Source organism: Pyxicephalus adspersus, chromosome 10 (genome assembly GCF_032062135.1).
Source record: "Pyxicephalus adspersus chromosome 10, UCB_Pads_2.0, whole genome shotgun sequence".
NCBI lineage: Eukaryota > Metazoa > Chordata > Amphibia > Anura > Pyxicephalidae > Pyxicephalus > Pyxicephalus adspersus.
The window spans coordinates 54658575-54674576 of NC_092867.1; the positions used below are offsets into that span (position 1 = coordinate 54658575).

The 16002-nt window shown below is 36.7% G+C and overlaps 2 protein-coding genes across 3 annotated transcripts in view; one reads left to right on the top strand and one right to left on the bottom strand.

The window, feature by feature from the left end:
• The window catches only part of LOC140339346 (uncharacterized), a 78871-nt gene extending 77258 nt beyond the window's left edge, over positions 1 to 1613 (top strand). Inside the window, exon 6 of one of the 2 annotated variants that reach the window (XM_072423996.1) lies at positions 90 to 1613. In XM_072423996.1, the coding sequence (XP_072280097.1) occupies positions 90 to 227 (138 nt within the window). In that variant the 3' untranslated portion in view covers positions 228 to 1613. The remainder of the gene's footprint in view (positions 1 to 89) is intronic. The other variant, XM_072423995.1, reaches the window with a different exon arrangement.
• LOC140339347 (membrane-spanning 4-domains subfamily A member 4A-like) overlaps positions 1597 to 16002 on the bottom strand; it is a 20644-nt gene continuing 6238 nt past the window's right edge. The window contains exons 2-7 of the mRNA XM_072423997.1: positions 13455 to 13793; positions 12522 to 12632; positions 8509 to 8565; positions 8140 to 8268; positions 7561 to 7683; positions 1597 to 6139 (exon numbers count right to left, since the gene is read on the bottom strand). Of these exons, the coding sequence (XP_072280098.1) occupies positions 6029 to 6139; positions 7561 to 7683; positions 8140 to 8268; positions 8509 to 8565; positions 12522 to 12632; positions 13455 to 13784 (861 nt within the window). The 5' untranslated portion in view covers positions 13785 to 13793 and the 3' untranslated portion in view covers positions 1597 to 6028. The remainder of the gene's footprint in view (positions 6140 to 7560; positions 7684 to 8139; positions 8269 to 8508; positions 8566 to 12521; positions 12633 to 13454; positions 13794 to 16002) is intronic.

The following is a 16002-nucleotide window of genomic DNA, read 5'->3' on the forward strand; positions in this document are numbered from 1 at the left end:
ATTTCCCTAGTGATTAAACTTGAAGGATTGATGTCTTTTAACCTGAATAACTATGTAATTATGAAATATTTGTTTCTTTGTGTTTCTAGCCGCATGTGATGGACAACTATTTCTTTCCACAATTAGTTGAGCCAGAGTTCCTCCAAACCATTACCCAGTTGCCACCACCACCATATACAGCTGAGGGAACATACAAGGAGGATGAAGAGGATGAAACACCAGACTAGAAAAATACCTACATCTATACATCTATACTGAACATCTCTGACCCTAAAGGGGCTTTGACAGAATACACAATTTCTACTTGTGACTTAATATGATATTACGTTTCACAGTTACACCTGGAAAGAATAGATTGTAGTCATAATCAGATATTTGTACTGGAATTTCCACAGATAATTGTACTGAGGAACTACAGATAAAGAAAGGACGTCAGAATGAATGGGATGCATAAAACATAATACAGCAATGCTTGTGGATGCTATCTGTGTAGATCACTTCTTTTCATAAGCTTCAGTGTCTTTGTAAATCCTCCTCCCCCATAGTAATATTATTATTCTTTGTGATTCTGTTACAATATATCTTTGTCACAATGTGAAGACAATAATTGGCAGGTGTTGCACATAGAAAATACAGATACTGTAAAAAATTACTATTCATAATAACATGTACTGTATATTTGTGATAGAAGTGAATTGGAGACCCCCACCATAATGATCTGGTATCATCATGGGAGCCTTTTGTGGCTGAGAAGGGTATGGGCCCTTGTGCAGCAGCACATTTTGAACCTTGCTTTGTCTGCCCCTGTAGTATAAAATCATAATATATATGAAATATGAAGTTTTGAGAGCCCACCTTCCCAAAGCTACAGAACCTGAACTTCTGATTGGTTGGATCACTGCACGTCTTTGCTGTTTGCTAAAGAATGTGAGTTATCACTCACAATGTGCAGAACAATGTCTCCCAAATTAAGTCTCGCACTGAGAGAATTTGTTATGTTTTATTCTAAAACTAGGAACTCACAATGGAGCAAATATCCTATCTCTGAGACTGCTTCAGTCTCACTATCAATGGGGAACTATGTTGATTGTTTACAAGACAGCCAATCAAGCTGGTCACAGATCACAGCTGTCCCTGCGCGTAGGAAAGAGAAGTGCGTTGACAGCTGCACCTGGAAGGCTACAACTATCACAGTATAAGAATTAAAAAATATTAATACAAAAGAAAAATAATGTGTTTTTAAAACTTTTTTTGTATTTATCCCATTAAAAAAAAACAGAGGGGAATAAAAATGCTAAGAAAAAAAAAAAAAATTTGATAATCATGGCCTGATAAATGTAGCTTGGACATTTGGGCTTCAATGACTTCTGGTCATTAAAGTGTCAAGAGAATCCTTTTGCATTTACTATGTTAAATTCCATTATCATGAGATGGGTTTTGTACAGGGTTTCTAGTGCCCTGGTTTCGGCACCAACTTTTTCAGCACCAGTAGTTTGTATAAACATATATTTCATCATCATTGATAATGGTACTGGTGAAAAAAAAACAAACAAAAATATTGTTTTATTAAAAAAATGTAATAAATATAGTGCAATATATATATTATATAATATACCTGGTCAACAGCATTAAAACAGGGGAGTCTTCTGTAGTTTTAAACCTGCCTGTAGATCTGGTATTTTTCCACTTCAGCTTTCCATCGTTCTGTCCAGCAAAAGTGGCAGTTGGGGGCACATAGACTTGTTGGGGCAGGTCATATAACACTGACAGGGGTACGTACACTTGTCAGTGTTTAAACCTTTAATTATTCCCTTTCACATCAATGCTAGAGACCTTTTATTACTCCAACTGACACCAATGCAGAGGACTTTTTATTATTCCCGATGACATCAATACTTGGGACTTTTTATTATTCAAATTGACACTGAAACTGGGGACATTTTTTTACTCCCATTACATGAAAGCTGGGGGAGAGTTGTTTTTTCATGGTGTGTGGGTGTGTGTGGGGTGGAACGTTACTATGCCCACACACATTGATATTAGGGAGACTATTTTTTTTACTCCTACTGACCACCGACATTATTGTATTTACATTTGTATTTTGTAGTCACACTGACCTCCTATGCTAAGCCTTTTTTTAATTATTACTGATAGCTGTACGGCTCCCAAACAGTCCAATGGACAGTAAAGAAAACATGGGGACTTGTAACATAAAGGGGCATTTATAAATTTGTAAATTTGTAAATTTGTCTTTGTAAATCCTCCTCCCCCATAGTAATAATATTATTCTTTGTGATTCACCCTTCACTTAGTTTTTTCACACCACATCCTGCAATTTTTCAGCCTACTCATACAATGTTGTCCACAGATTGGTGCCTGCTTTGTTCCATAGTTTTGTCTAACCAGGAGGTAAAGGAATTCCATGGTAAACACCATGATTGAAAGAGAGGCTGGTAAGATGATTTTGACAGGTCACAGGACTCGTGGCCCTCTTCCATTTTATATTTCTCTGTTGCCTTCAGAGTCAGAAGAGCACTAATCTTTTTGGTAAAGCTCACTGCTTACAGTATTGAAGCTATACCGGTGCTTTTTTTTAAAAAACTTGATCCCAAATGATAATATTCTAATATTTTAATTTTATAAAATTCTTGTGTATATGTACAGGATAAACAATTTATCTATGCAGTTATGTTGTAATAAATTGTATTTTTTTTGTAAAGTAATAAAAATTATATTTTAAAGGGAGTCTCTGTCAATGTCACACATTTGTGATATGTGGTATAGAAGAAAGCTTTTATCATAAAAAGAGTAGCACCACAGTCAAAGTGCAACTTCATGGTTGGAGTATCTGCAGCGGCAACAAGGTGATGGGAAGGAATACAGACTTTACTTCAATTAAGGGGGCAGATTAGAGGCATACTTCAATTTATAAAAAGCGCTCCTAGAGAAAAGACTTTAGTTCCACATATCTATCAATGTATAGAGCATGTCCAGCTCCTGTTGGTATTTGTTTACAATATTTTTAAAAGCTACTGAACTATGCCAGCATAGAGCACAGGAGAGTGAGAACAGGAAGAGTATCATTGGGGTGATATCATTGCAATGGGATAGAGGGATGTTGTGTTAGTAGTGATTTGTAGTGGTGGTAATGGGGGAAGGGGGTGTGGTGGTAGAACTGTGCAGGGAGTGGGGGTGGATGGTTATTAGTGCAATTCAAGGGTTTGGTGATGGTGCATAAGGAAGGGATGAAGGGTGGGGGTCCTTAGTATTGACAGGATGTTTGAATCATGTCAGATATACCAAGGGATACAGGTAAGAGTATGGTGCCAGAAGTAGCAGATAAAGCAGGTAAATATTTTTTGAGTGAGTTGGAGTTGCAGTGCAAGGTGACCAATAGGAATGTTTGTGGTGCCAGAAGTATGGGGAATAAGGGCCATGTAGCATCAGAAGTACTAGATAACTGAATGTGCTATCAAATGTGTTGGGTGATCAAGAGATGCAGTGCTGGTGCTATAATTATGGGAAAAGATGAATGTGGTGCTAAGGCAAAGGCATATGTGTTGCAGATGTTACAGTGAGTTTGTACTGGGATAGGGAGGTGGTGTCAGGGATACTAGGTGATTAGGTGATTAGACTAACTAGACTAACTCTGACCAAGAAAGATAAAGTTAAAAACTACTCACCCCTAAAACATTTGGCTTTCCCCTAAGGAATGTCTGGTATAAGGCTGTCAGCTGGATATCCTGGGAAGGAGGAGCTCTAATGATTAATGAACCTGGCTGAATGGTAAACTGTTGGGAACAGTTATGTTTTGGAAAACACAGAAGGTTCAGAATAAATGTTTTCAGGTCATAATAAATTTGCATATCACCAATAAAGCAAAGAAGAGTTGATTGCATATTATATTAAAAACAAAATTCTCCAACGAGATTCCTTGAATTATTTACATCCCTATGGTCTTTATGCCACTAGTACCCAACTTCTTCGGCACAACAGTTCTTAAGGTGGATAGTCAAACAGAAATAACAACTTTCAATGGAGAAGAGAGAAACAGTGTTTTGCAGTCATCAAAACAAAAAAACAAACAATAATACAAATGATACAAACTTTGAAATAACTGTCAGGTCTCAGGGAACTCCTGCAAACATTTAAGATATGCCCAGTTCATAGTATATTAGCCTGGTGGTCAATGTACATTTTTGGTCTTTGGGAAAATTCTCACCCTTACAGATAGCCAAAAATGTTATTGGTTTCAGTGGTAACTGACATGGAACGCACAAAATGCTCATTGCTCAATAACCCCTAGCTTCCTTTGGAGGAACCCCAGTGTTCCATGGGACCCCGGTTGGGAAACATTGCATTAAAGAAAAATGGGAAGAATGTGTATTTGGGTTTTTAGTTTGATTTATGTATTAAACCTTTAAAAAGCTTTACCTATCTCTCATTTGCCGTCAATGGTTTTCAAATGCAGCCAACTATAATGAGATCAAAATGTAGTCCCATGGTGGGGTGTAGAAAGTTGTTAGGTGATAATAAAGCAGATTTAAAACATTTACTTTAGCTTCAGGACAACACCTTTTTGGGCAAAGTAACTTGAGAAACAATCACAAAGAAATGGCAAGAATGTTCCACAATAAATGATTAGCACAGCAAAATTCTATGGATGGTAATATTCAATTATAAGTGAACAAAATATGTTTATTATAAATAATATTATATTTGTCTTTGGATGTAGAGGGCACTTCAGAAGTAAAGGTTTTTTTTCTGTTCCGCTTTAACATGATTTACAACCAGAGTTTATTGAGCCAGTTCTTTTTTAGCTTTTCTTGTGACTAGGACCCTTGCAAAATGCAGTAAATTGTTGTGTGAAAAGAGGTTGGAACTTCTTATTGGTTACAGGCAAGTTGTCTGGACTTTACCTACATAAGCCTATGCAGTTTGGTGGACAGGTTAGTCAAAATTTGCATTTAGAAGGTGCAATCATTAGGAAAGAAGGCAGACACATTAATATGTTTTTTAATAGTTATTAGTGATGGATCTATCAGTAAAACTAACACACTTTTGGGGGTTTTGATGGTTGTGATCTCTTCTTCAAGGTTCTTTTAATTAGGTTAGGCATAACCTAGTTGAGAATTCAACACATTGATTAGTGCTTTTGATCTTCGAGGTTAAGGGACCTCAGCCCCAGTACACAAGGACCAAGATCAACATGTTTTGCAGTATTTCAAAACATACAGTAAATGAAGTCAGGAATGGTTTAAAATATGATGAAATATATGAAAAAATCAAATATGATTATATTTTATAGTAAAATCCAGTCTGTATGTAGCCTTTAAAGACCAGAGTTGAGGAAACCTGCAACTCCAGTGATTTAGCTGATGTATTTTGTGGTTTGGTCTGGCTAGCTGGCTTTTGACACTTTTGAAGGTCTCAAATGTTATATTCAGTCACCCAACAGATCTCACCTAGCTTAAAAGATCTCACTCACAAAAAATCATTACATTTTTCACATTTGAAAGAATTTTGACTACTTTTTAACTTCTTACAGTGCAAAGATACACCCATGAAGTACATTTTCTAACCAAATACCCTACTAAGGGTTGGGAAGCCACAAAGGTTTTTTTCAATGCAATGTTCCCTATCTAGTAACGCCTGTGGGAATTTGGTTCAGATATGTCCTCCATTTTATATTTACAATGCTTTGGCCAAAGCCTGAGGCTGTAGTCTATTCACACACACCCTGGAGTTGAGTTTTTCAATTAGGCACATTGCCTAATGTACTAAGTATCTGGGACACAAGTGCTGTATGGCAGCTTTATTTGCTAGTATTTAAGAGGGGAAGCATAGTAAGGGCAACCAAAATTTGCCTTTAAACAGTTACAACATTTACCCCCATGTATTTAACATTTCAATTTTCAATTTGATATTGTGGTATTAAAAATCAGACACAAACATGTATTAACTACAGACAAGCTGTATTATTCCTGGTATTCCATCAGCTGTTCTAATTGTCTTGATTCACTTTTCACTATTCTACCATCCCATAAGGGGGAGGTTGGATGCTGTGCTCCTGGGTGGTCCTTGGTGTCAAAGTTGAGGGAGGCACCGAAACCACCACATCATTCTGAATCACAAACACCTGAAAAAGAAAAAGAAATTACATTTTTTTGTTGGGGCTTCATAGTCATTCAGTTGAAATACAGTACATGATAGAGTTCACGGAATGCCTTTCATGTTGTGAACCTTCTATGTTTCTGGTAGCTTTAGGAGATGCAGCTAGCTTGTAGTTAGATAGGGCCTGTTATATCTTCAAGAAAACTACACTTTTCTGCAAAAGTATTTTGGGTGGGAAAGTCTTTCACTTTGGTTCAGGAATAAATAAAAACTATATAAAGTTTTGTCTACCCCATAAAACAAACATAGGAATCGAATTAAGAAGAGGGTATTTTTGGATGTAGGTATAGTGACAAAGAGTAATTTTACTATGCATTAATGGCATACATAATGTACAATAGTGAGGAGAGACAATGATGCAATAATGCAATAGTACATTGACCACTGGGTGGCACTGGACAGAGTGTATCCAATTATCAGGTAATTTGACAGGAAAAAGTCCATATGTAAATATCCAAATATAGGGATTGCAGCGTTTATTTATAGATTTATACCAACGCGTTTCGCAATAGAGCTTGGCTTCCTCAGGGGTAAGTAAGGGCTTGCAAAGTGTAAGCTAAAGGATAAAGAAGGGTAATACAGTATATCAAGTATTGAAATACATACATGAAAAGATATTTTGTCAGCAATATTCAAATGATGTGTAAAATATTAGCATAAACAATTGATCAGGTATACAGCTTGGTGTTATGAACAAAGGTAATTATAGGTATAGGGTAAATAATAAGGGATTGAAATGACTTACATGTACCAGGATTTATAAAGCGAGATTACCACCCAGAGTTAGTAACAGCTAGAAGCAGTAAAAGCTGCCTAAAAATAGACAACGTGTGTGTAGTTAGTAGTCTAACTAGAAAAGAAAAATGGAAAAGGGAGGTAGGAAATTATACCTTTAATTTCCTTCACCTTTAATGTGCACTGAACATGCGCACTAACAACAGAATGCCAAGTCCCCCATGTGTTTAAAAGCGGAACTTTGGCTTCTGTGGCGTGGGGTAAATCTATATATAAACGCTGCAATATGGATGTTTACCTATGGACTTTTCCACGTCAATTTGGGCAGAGCAATAAGTACAGAATAATTTGATAATAGCCTGGCCTCAACTGATCTGGCTGCCAGTGACAACAGCTATGTCCGATAACTCGGATGACTCAAATTCACACTTTCCACCTAAGGTTGGATTAGCTCCAATCAGTGTCTGGAATGACTCTGATAATAACTATTTGACAACCACTAGCCCTCCCAGGTTTGTTGTTTACCTCCAAGCCTATAAAAATTGCACATGCAATTAATCTATTTTCTATTTAATTAATATCTGCAATTGAAAAAGAAAAATTATAAAGATTGGCCTTTATGGATGACAAGGCTTCTTGCTATGCTCTTACTGGAGGGATATTTGTTGGAGTGTGTTCCACAGCCCTGCACCCAAATACCGATACAGAGATGGAAACGCAGAAGATTAGGAGGTTCATCACAAGCAGGAAGGAAATAATTGTAAATCCAGCGGACTAGAAAGATGAAAAAGGAAAAAAACATAAATAATTTGAAGATCAAAAATTTGCATAATATACAAATAGGGCATTGCTGTATATTTAGTATTTGCAATATAATAAAGTGAAATGGTCTTCTATTAACATTTAAAAAAACTGGATTAGTGAACTTTGGAGAAGAACCTTTGCTATGGAGGTGGTCCACAGTGCTTTTATTATACATAGATCAGTAAGGACATCATTTATAAATGTTTTGTATTTTTTTTTAATCAAATTTAACCCAATGCCTAAAACATTGTAATGTTTTACCCAAAAGAGGGTGACACAATTGCTGGGAATTTAAGCTGAATAGGATCTGTATTGCAACTGATATTTCATCAGACACAAAAAAAAATCATCACAGTTTAATAAATAGAACTTATAGACAGTTTTAATTGAGTCCACACCTCTGAGAGGCCACACTTGGTCACTTACCCCATCATCATCTGAACAAAAGTAATACCCATCAAAACAGTGTACAATTGAGTAGTCTACAATGCATAGGATGACTGCGAGTATACTGGAAATTGAAGAAATTATGTTTAAAGCAAGAGAACCCTTGACCTGTATAGAATGACAACACAAGACATTAGCCACATTATAATAACTTTTATATTAATTTATATTTATAATAACTTTTTTTTTTCAACCCAAGGGGAAAAATAAAATTAAAATAATATAAAAAAATTGGTTAAAACCACACAAGAAATTAGGTAAATAATAATTTAGAGGGCTACATGTAACAATAGCACTTGCAGACTGCTAAATAATGTAAGTTTACAGTGTTTTTGAGGAATAACTCACCTTGCAGACACTGGGGCTTTTGACAAATGAAATTGACAAAGATCCAGCAATGATGTACTGTTAATATAAAATATATTACAAAACATTAAAACACTCAACTTCACATTTTTTACACTTTTATAAAAGTATATGATATAAATAGAAAGAATGGGCCTGATTTATTAAAGCTCTGCAAGGCTGGAGAGGATACAGTTTCATCAGTGAAGCTGGGTGATCCAGCAAACCTGGAATGGATTTCTTAAAGTCATTTGCTATTTACTAGCAAATGTTTTGAATTCTGGACCGGATCTATTCCAGGTTCACTGTATCACCCAGCTTTACTGATGAAAGTGTATCCTCTCTATTGATATGTCCAAAGAATACTGCATGTTAATAGTGCACAATTGAGAGAGGTGTAGTAAATGAAGGGGAATTTCTAAATGGTGTAAGTTTTTCAAGAAGGTATGTTAATCAGAATGACCGCTGGTGGTCAAGAATGGTGTTTCCATCCAACAGATCACTCAATGGAGACACTTTTATTATCTCCACCACCAGCAGTCATTCCTTTTAACATTTTGCTACTGATTTTAAATATTTACAGCATTTATGTCTGAACATTGCATAGCACTGCCAAACAAAAATTAAAAAAAAAAAAAACTAGCATGGTATATTACGAGTTTAATTTTAGTGCAGAAACTTAAAGTGGAACTAAACTAAAAAAAAAATTCACTTACCTTTAATCTGGCTAGTCTTTCCCACAATCTGGTCCCACGTCGTCCTGGAATTCCTCCTTAACCCAGCGCAGGGGAAGCGCTGGACGCTGCCATCTTCAGTCTTCACTTCCATCTTCTTCTTGTCTTCTTTCTTCATCACCCGATCTCGCCTTGCACAGGTGCGAGATCGAGTGATGTAGCTGCTGTAAAGGGGAAAAAAAAGGAAGCCGATTTCACTGCTCAGGTGTGAGATTGGCATCCCTTTTCCCTGGTAGGAAAAATGCCCCTTCTGCACATGTCCTAGATTAAAGCATGCGCAGAAGGAGCAGCCAGAACCTCCCGGGATGTGTGACTCTGTGTGATTCTGCACTTCAGTTAAGTCATGATTGTCGCATCAATCAAGATGTAAAGGGGTAGTGCTGCACCCTATTTTTATCTTTTTTTTAAATAAAGGGTGTTGCACTTACATAAAAAAACAGGGTTGTCTACCTTTCTATGTAAAGTACAAATGTTGAGTTTAGTATGTTTAAGGAACCATTATTGAAAGTATACAATTTATTAAATGTACTATTTTATTTGGTTTAAATATAGAAGCCATAAACATGGTTTAGAAGAGAGTCACAACCTTGGGTGTGCTTAGTCATCCAGAGCTGTCTATATGATTCACCTTAGGTTATAGGGGGCCAACTGAGGAAAAGGTTCATCTTACATTACCAGTGAGTTGGTGAACCTCCTTCTGCAGTGTCCACCCCTGTTGCATCATATGTTTCAGCTGACATTTCTGTATTATGTCTTTACAGATAGCTGTTACAGGTTATACGCAGAGTATTTTTCTGTTTAGTTTTCCTTTTAACCTGAAGGTGGGGTTGGAGTACCAGGCTTCTTGGCCAGGTGAGTTAAAGAGGCCTGAGTATGATCAGATGTAACTGTCTCACCTGAAATGCATCCTGGAAATTAGGCTGGGGATATAAACTCCCAGACCGCTTATTCCCGTTGCTCTGTCTTGGCTGCTGAGCTGGGAGGAGGTTTAAGGTGAACTAGGAACTGTCAGTAAAGACATAGACCATTGCAAAAGATATATGGTTAGGGCCTTAGAGCAACAACACTAGGTTGGGCTGGACTGCTGTTTAAGGGAACTAACAGTGAGTTAGTGGCCAAGTATCCTGGCTTTCTTTTTGCTGTTTGTTTTATTTTGCCTGTTTTGTGTGTAAAGAGTGAAGTGAAATAAACCCTTGGTGCGCCTAAAACCTGCTTGCCCTGTTTCCTGCTTTGAAACACCCCTCCGTTGCTACGGGCGATCTCACAATAAATAATAGACATACAAGAGGGGAGATTGTTCTACTCACACGGATGTAGTCTTAACCCAGGAAAATGTAAGTTTATTTACTTTATTTGTCCCATTAAACCATACAACCCTTACAGATCATTTACCTCTACACTTTATCAATATAAACAGAGACAGTGACAATGTCTTTTAGAGATCACAAACGTATCTCATAAGTATAATATTTATGTTTGTAATAACCTATACTCAGTAATTACCTTGTACAACATGACTTTATTTCATTTGGATGATTATACATTATGTTTCCTTGCAATATGTCTTCTTCTCCAATGTAATTATTAATTTGCATTTTACAAATACCTAGACTGCTTCCAGTACATGTTAACATTCTGGTAGCATTCAGCAACCCCTGAGGAAGCCTTTACTAGGTGAAACTCGTCGGTAACCTGGCTACACGTATGCGATTCCCATTACTGTACTTGCGGTGTTCATGAATTAGGTGGTCTATCTATAGTGCCAATCCATTGGCCAAATGTTGGACCCCTAATACACTTAGAGGTCATGATGATGCTATGATTTGTATTCTATGAGAAGTTATCACTGAAAACAATTTTCTTTGCGAAAAAAAACCCCTTGTTTGCTTTCTTCTTATTTACATATTTATTTGGGGTAGGCAATATCCCTTGTAAGGGAATCACTATATTTACAATTTTGTAAAACATTCCACTACTACACCACCATGTCCTATATACATATATGTATATATATATATATATTGTGTGTGTGGGGGGGAGTAAATGGAAGAAACATTCAAAATGGCCAGTGAAAAGAATGGGCTTACTTACAGGGCTAGCCTAAATACCATCTTTATAGACACCAAAAACAATATTGGAGCTGGCTCAAGTGGTGTTGGGCACAGAACTCTACAGGCATCATCAACTAAGAGGTCAGCAACAGTTCAAGGAACCTCTAGCAACCTCTTGAGAAACCCTGGATGGGAATGGCTTCTGTAGAATATTTAAGCACTAAACAATAACAGTACCACAAGCTGATACACACAGCTCTTTCTCTATACCTTTCTTTTTACAATTGGACCACTTGAAAATTGGGTCACAGAAATTCTAATTTATAATTGGCTTCTGGCTTGGTGAGTAGTGCAAGAGAAGATACCATGGATTAGAAAATATACTTTAGTTATCTATTTTGCAAGTGTGTGATAACTGTGAAATAGTCACAAATTTTAATAATTATGGCATCAACACAGCTGTTGATGGCCCTTTTTACACACATAGAATGATAGCTCTGAACTTACTTTTATATAGACAATATCACAATATCTTATATATAAGATATATTAAGAAAATAAGAAACACTAGCAAAGATAGGAGTGCTTATTACATATTAGAGCACATTCTTAGTTTTAAAAATTGCAGAGTATGGTGTATATAGTATAAAGAGAGGTACATAATGTATAGCACAATATGAGTACAGAGTGATAAAGCATGGAGTACAAAATGTACAACACAGTGCAGGCTATGAAGTATCTGCGCCATAAAGGATTGAACAGTATGGACTATAAATAATACAGAACAGTATACACAGTGTGGCAGGGTTAAATATATTATGTACAGCTTAGTTTACACAGTAGAATCACATCAAGTAACATATATACCGGTAGCATAGTGTTTAGAGAAGAACCGTGAAGTACATAATGTATAGCACAGTGTATGTGGAGCAGTGTTAACTGTGTAATGTGGCAATGGGTGTGCATAAATACAAGGCAGAGTGAATCAGCTTGAAGTACATATCCTATAAAGGAGAGGCCAATACTGTGTATATATAGCATTTAGAAAGTCAAAAAATAATTTACACCATGGTGACTGCTATACCATCTGTCTATACAAGTGTGGGCTACAAAAAGATCCAGTGTTCAGTGGCAGGAGTGGTCAAGACCCACAAACCAGAAGATGTTTTCAGTAAAATTTTACCATCTGATACAATCACAGCAGAAGAAAAATTCTAATTTTAGCACTTACAAACAAAGGTCCCCAGAACAGAATTCCACTGACAAAAGTCACCGAGGACATGAAAAAGGGCAAAGATATTGCAAAGGCAATTTGTAAGATGGATGTGATGATCAGCACAATCTGAAAGGTTAAAAAAAAATTTGTTTACTCTGATGCAATTAAAGGGACTTTATTTGCATATTTTACATTTGATATTTGAAAGTAAGGCAATGAAATTGTCAGTTGCATTAGTGTATTTATAACCTGTGTTCTCCTATCCTTTGTCCATTCTAGAAGCTGTTTATATTTGATTTAGGGTTGCAAATATGCTTAGGATAAGAACAAATTAAATATGTATAAAAAAAGTTTAAAATAAAAACAGGTAATACTTGGTATACCATTTGAAATTTTTTTCTGCTGATTTTCCTCTCTTCTATGATACCTCTATGAAAGAAAAACGTCTCACTTATGCTATCCCCTTTCTTGAGAGGTGTACCTTTACTATGTCTCTAATAGTTTAAATTATTACACATATCTTAAATAATAAGATAGAAGAGAATTACCAAATATACAATAATTATTTAGAGAGCCTAAAGAATGGTTACAAAGACAAAATTCAGTGGTACATTACGCAAAGACACCATCCTTTATATCCTGTAATCTGGCTGGGCTCCAAAAAAAGAGAGAGAGTCTGTAATCTAAGTCTATGGAGCTTTAGTGCACAGGCACTGCTGGACTAAAAAAAAAAAAACCTAAAAAAACAAACAAAAAAATAGAGCCGCAGCTGCAAAGCACTTAATAACTATAAGCGTGTGACAGAGAGGATTGGGGGTAAATGGATCAGAATAACTGCACATTTTTAAATGTACAATTATATTTGAAAGAAACACTTGAACCTTTTGATGTTGTGGTATTGGCCTATTTATAAGTAAATTCAATCTTTTGTCCCTGGTGTACACTTACCCCTAGAGCATATGGTTTTCCTTTAAGGAACATTTCCTGTAAGGGTGCCAGCTTTGCATCTTGGGATGTGGTAGGGGGCAAGACATATGCTGGAGGGGAAGATTGGATGGTCCACTGTTGATTGTTGTTTTGGAGGATTATCTGTGGTGGAGGAGATGAGACATTCCACACTGGAGCTCCTTGATACACATTGGGTTCAGCTGACACAGGATTCATGTTCCATTGAAGGGTAATGGGAATAGCATTTGGTTGTGCAGGACCAGGAGGAGGAATGGTGGATTGTACACTATAGGTAGGCACACCGCCTGTTTTTTCTGGGGCTGACATCATAGAGGCTTACTGAAACAGAAGTAAAATGATAAATATCAATAAAAAGATTACAAACAAAACAGTATGCAGGGCAAAGCATAGTTTTACTTCTGCTAGCTTCCCCACAAACCAATTTAGCTGCTGGAAGCAGAATTATATATCTGGTATTTCTAGTTATGGAGACCTAAAATGCTTCTTCCCAGTTGACAGTGCTGGTGACTTTTAGCCCTGCCACGTGAGGTGTGGGGAGAGTCCTTTCTAAGTTCCACTGGAAATTAGTGTGAGGCTCCCATAGAACTCCTTGGTGATTAAAATGGCAAGGAGGAGGCAAGGTACTTCTTACATAAAAATAGTACAGGTCCACCTAAACTTATTCCACTGTTGTAAATGTTTTCTAAATAATGGCTAGGATAGAAATGTTTAATAAATGTTATTCAATTTTTTTTTAAATCATTTTTAACAAAGGATGTTTTAATAAATAACAACAAAACCACATTTAAGGTTACAACAAATACCAATAAAACTTAGGCAAACAGAAAATTTCAAACATAAAAAGAGTTGGCATTTCCTCTTTAACCAGCATCAGGAAAATCATTATCCAGAATTCTCAGAGTATACCATTCAGTATGTTGAAAAGTATTCACAATCTGGCTTTTTATTGAACTAGACTGGGTCTCTGGCCCTGATTCACCAAGCAAAACGGGAGGCTCGGTCGCGCATTTGTATTCGCGATCCAAAATCGGAAGCCTTCGCTCAATTCATCAACTAAATTTCAGGCGCTGGGGTATTCACGCGGAAGTTAATAACAGAAATGATCTCGCTGCTGAAGCCGTGCATCCCCGGCAGTTTTACACTGGCGAGCTTGCATTATTCATTATCACGTCAAGTCACTATTCCCCTAAAAAAGCATTCTTTCTAATGGCACAATAATTTGTGCTGTTCAAATGTTTAAAACATCTATATGCGCTAAGAGAAAAGCATATTTTAAAATGACATTTCTTTCCTGTTGAGCAAGAGTTAACTGAGTTCAGCTCCTCTACATAGGCGCCTATCTAAACACTTATGATGCCTGATCGGAGAAGCCGCCTGGGGGTAAATCTTGCGACATTCCGCGGGGAAACCTCGGCTTTGGCATCGGACTAGATTTTCCCACAAAAGTCACAAGCACACACACGTTCTTGTTTGCTTCTATATATATATATACTTCAATAATTTATATATATATATTTTTTTTTACACTCATACTATTGTGTGATGACATATTTGAAAGTGCCACTTAGTATACATCCAGCTTGATAGAAATGAGTTTGCAGTGTTACAACCAAAAGAAAAAGTAACAAGAAGTGCAACAAATGTAACTATAAATGAAGCAAGTTTGTGATGGAGTAGAATGTAACATAAAAAAGTAACACTCACAAAAAAAAAAAAAAAAATCAAGCATTAAAGATTTAAACTGACCTGTAAAATGGACTGGAGATGTGCACAGAACAGGGCACAGGTGTCTGCTAATCAATTCCTATTACCTCACGATTGAGGTTAACATCTCCTTCTGAATCGCGCAGTTGAAAATTATTCGCCTTAATTGGCGTATTTGAGATCTTTGCTCATCTTTGCAGGAAACCGACAGGCGAGTTCACTAGAACTTGAGCCCGACACTGGCTAATAGAATTGCTGGCCGGCGCGTATTTTATTGATGAATCAGGACATCTATATATGATTACCATGTGTTAAAAAAGTTTCTAACCTTAGTTTCTTTATCTAATGATGCTTCTATCCAAGCCATTCCAAAAACATGGTCCAATTTCTCCTTAAAAAGCCTGTGTTTTGGTGGATATGAGTCCACCTTTAGTAATTCTTGCCCCTTGTAAATTAAATGTACCTAAGATGACCCATTCCGTGGTCAATGGAAAATAGTTAATCAAAAAAGTAGTAGCATAATGGGCCACCTCTTGCCAAAATATTTTATTCTTCTAGCAATTCCAAAAGGAATGGTGCAAATATGACTGGGGGTGAGCACATTTAGAACAATCAGAAGTAGAGGCATAGCCTATCATGTATTCCGGTATGGGGGATATACACCCCATGGTAAACTCTAAGTGTCATTTCCCTATACATTGCTGAAGGAAGAGCAAACCACGCCCTTGAAAATGCTGTCAAAATATCAGTAGCTGTTTTATTGGGAAAGTGATTAGACCATTTAACCAAACCTGTTTTTCTGGAAGAATAGTCCAGAGCTAAT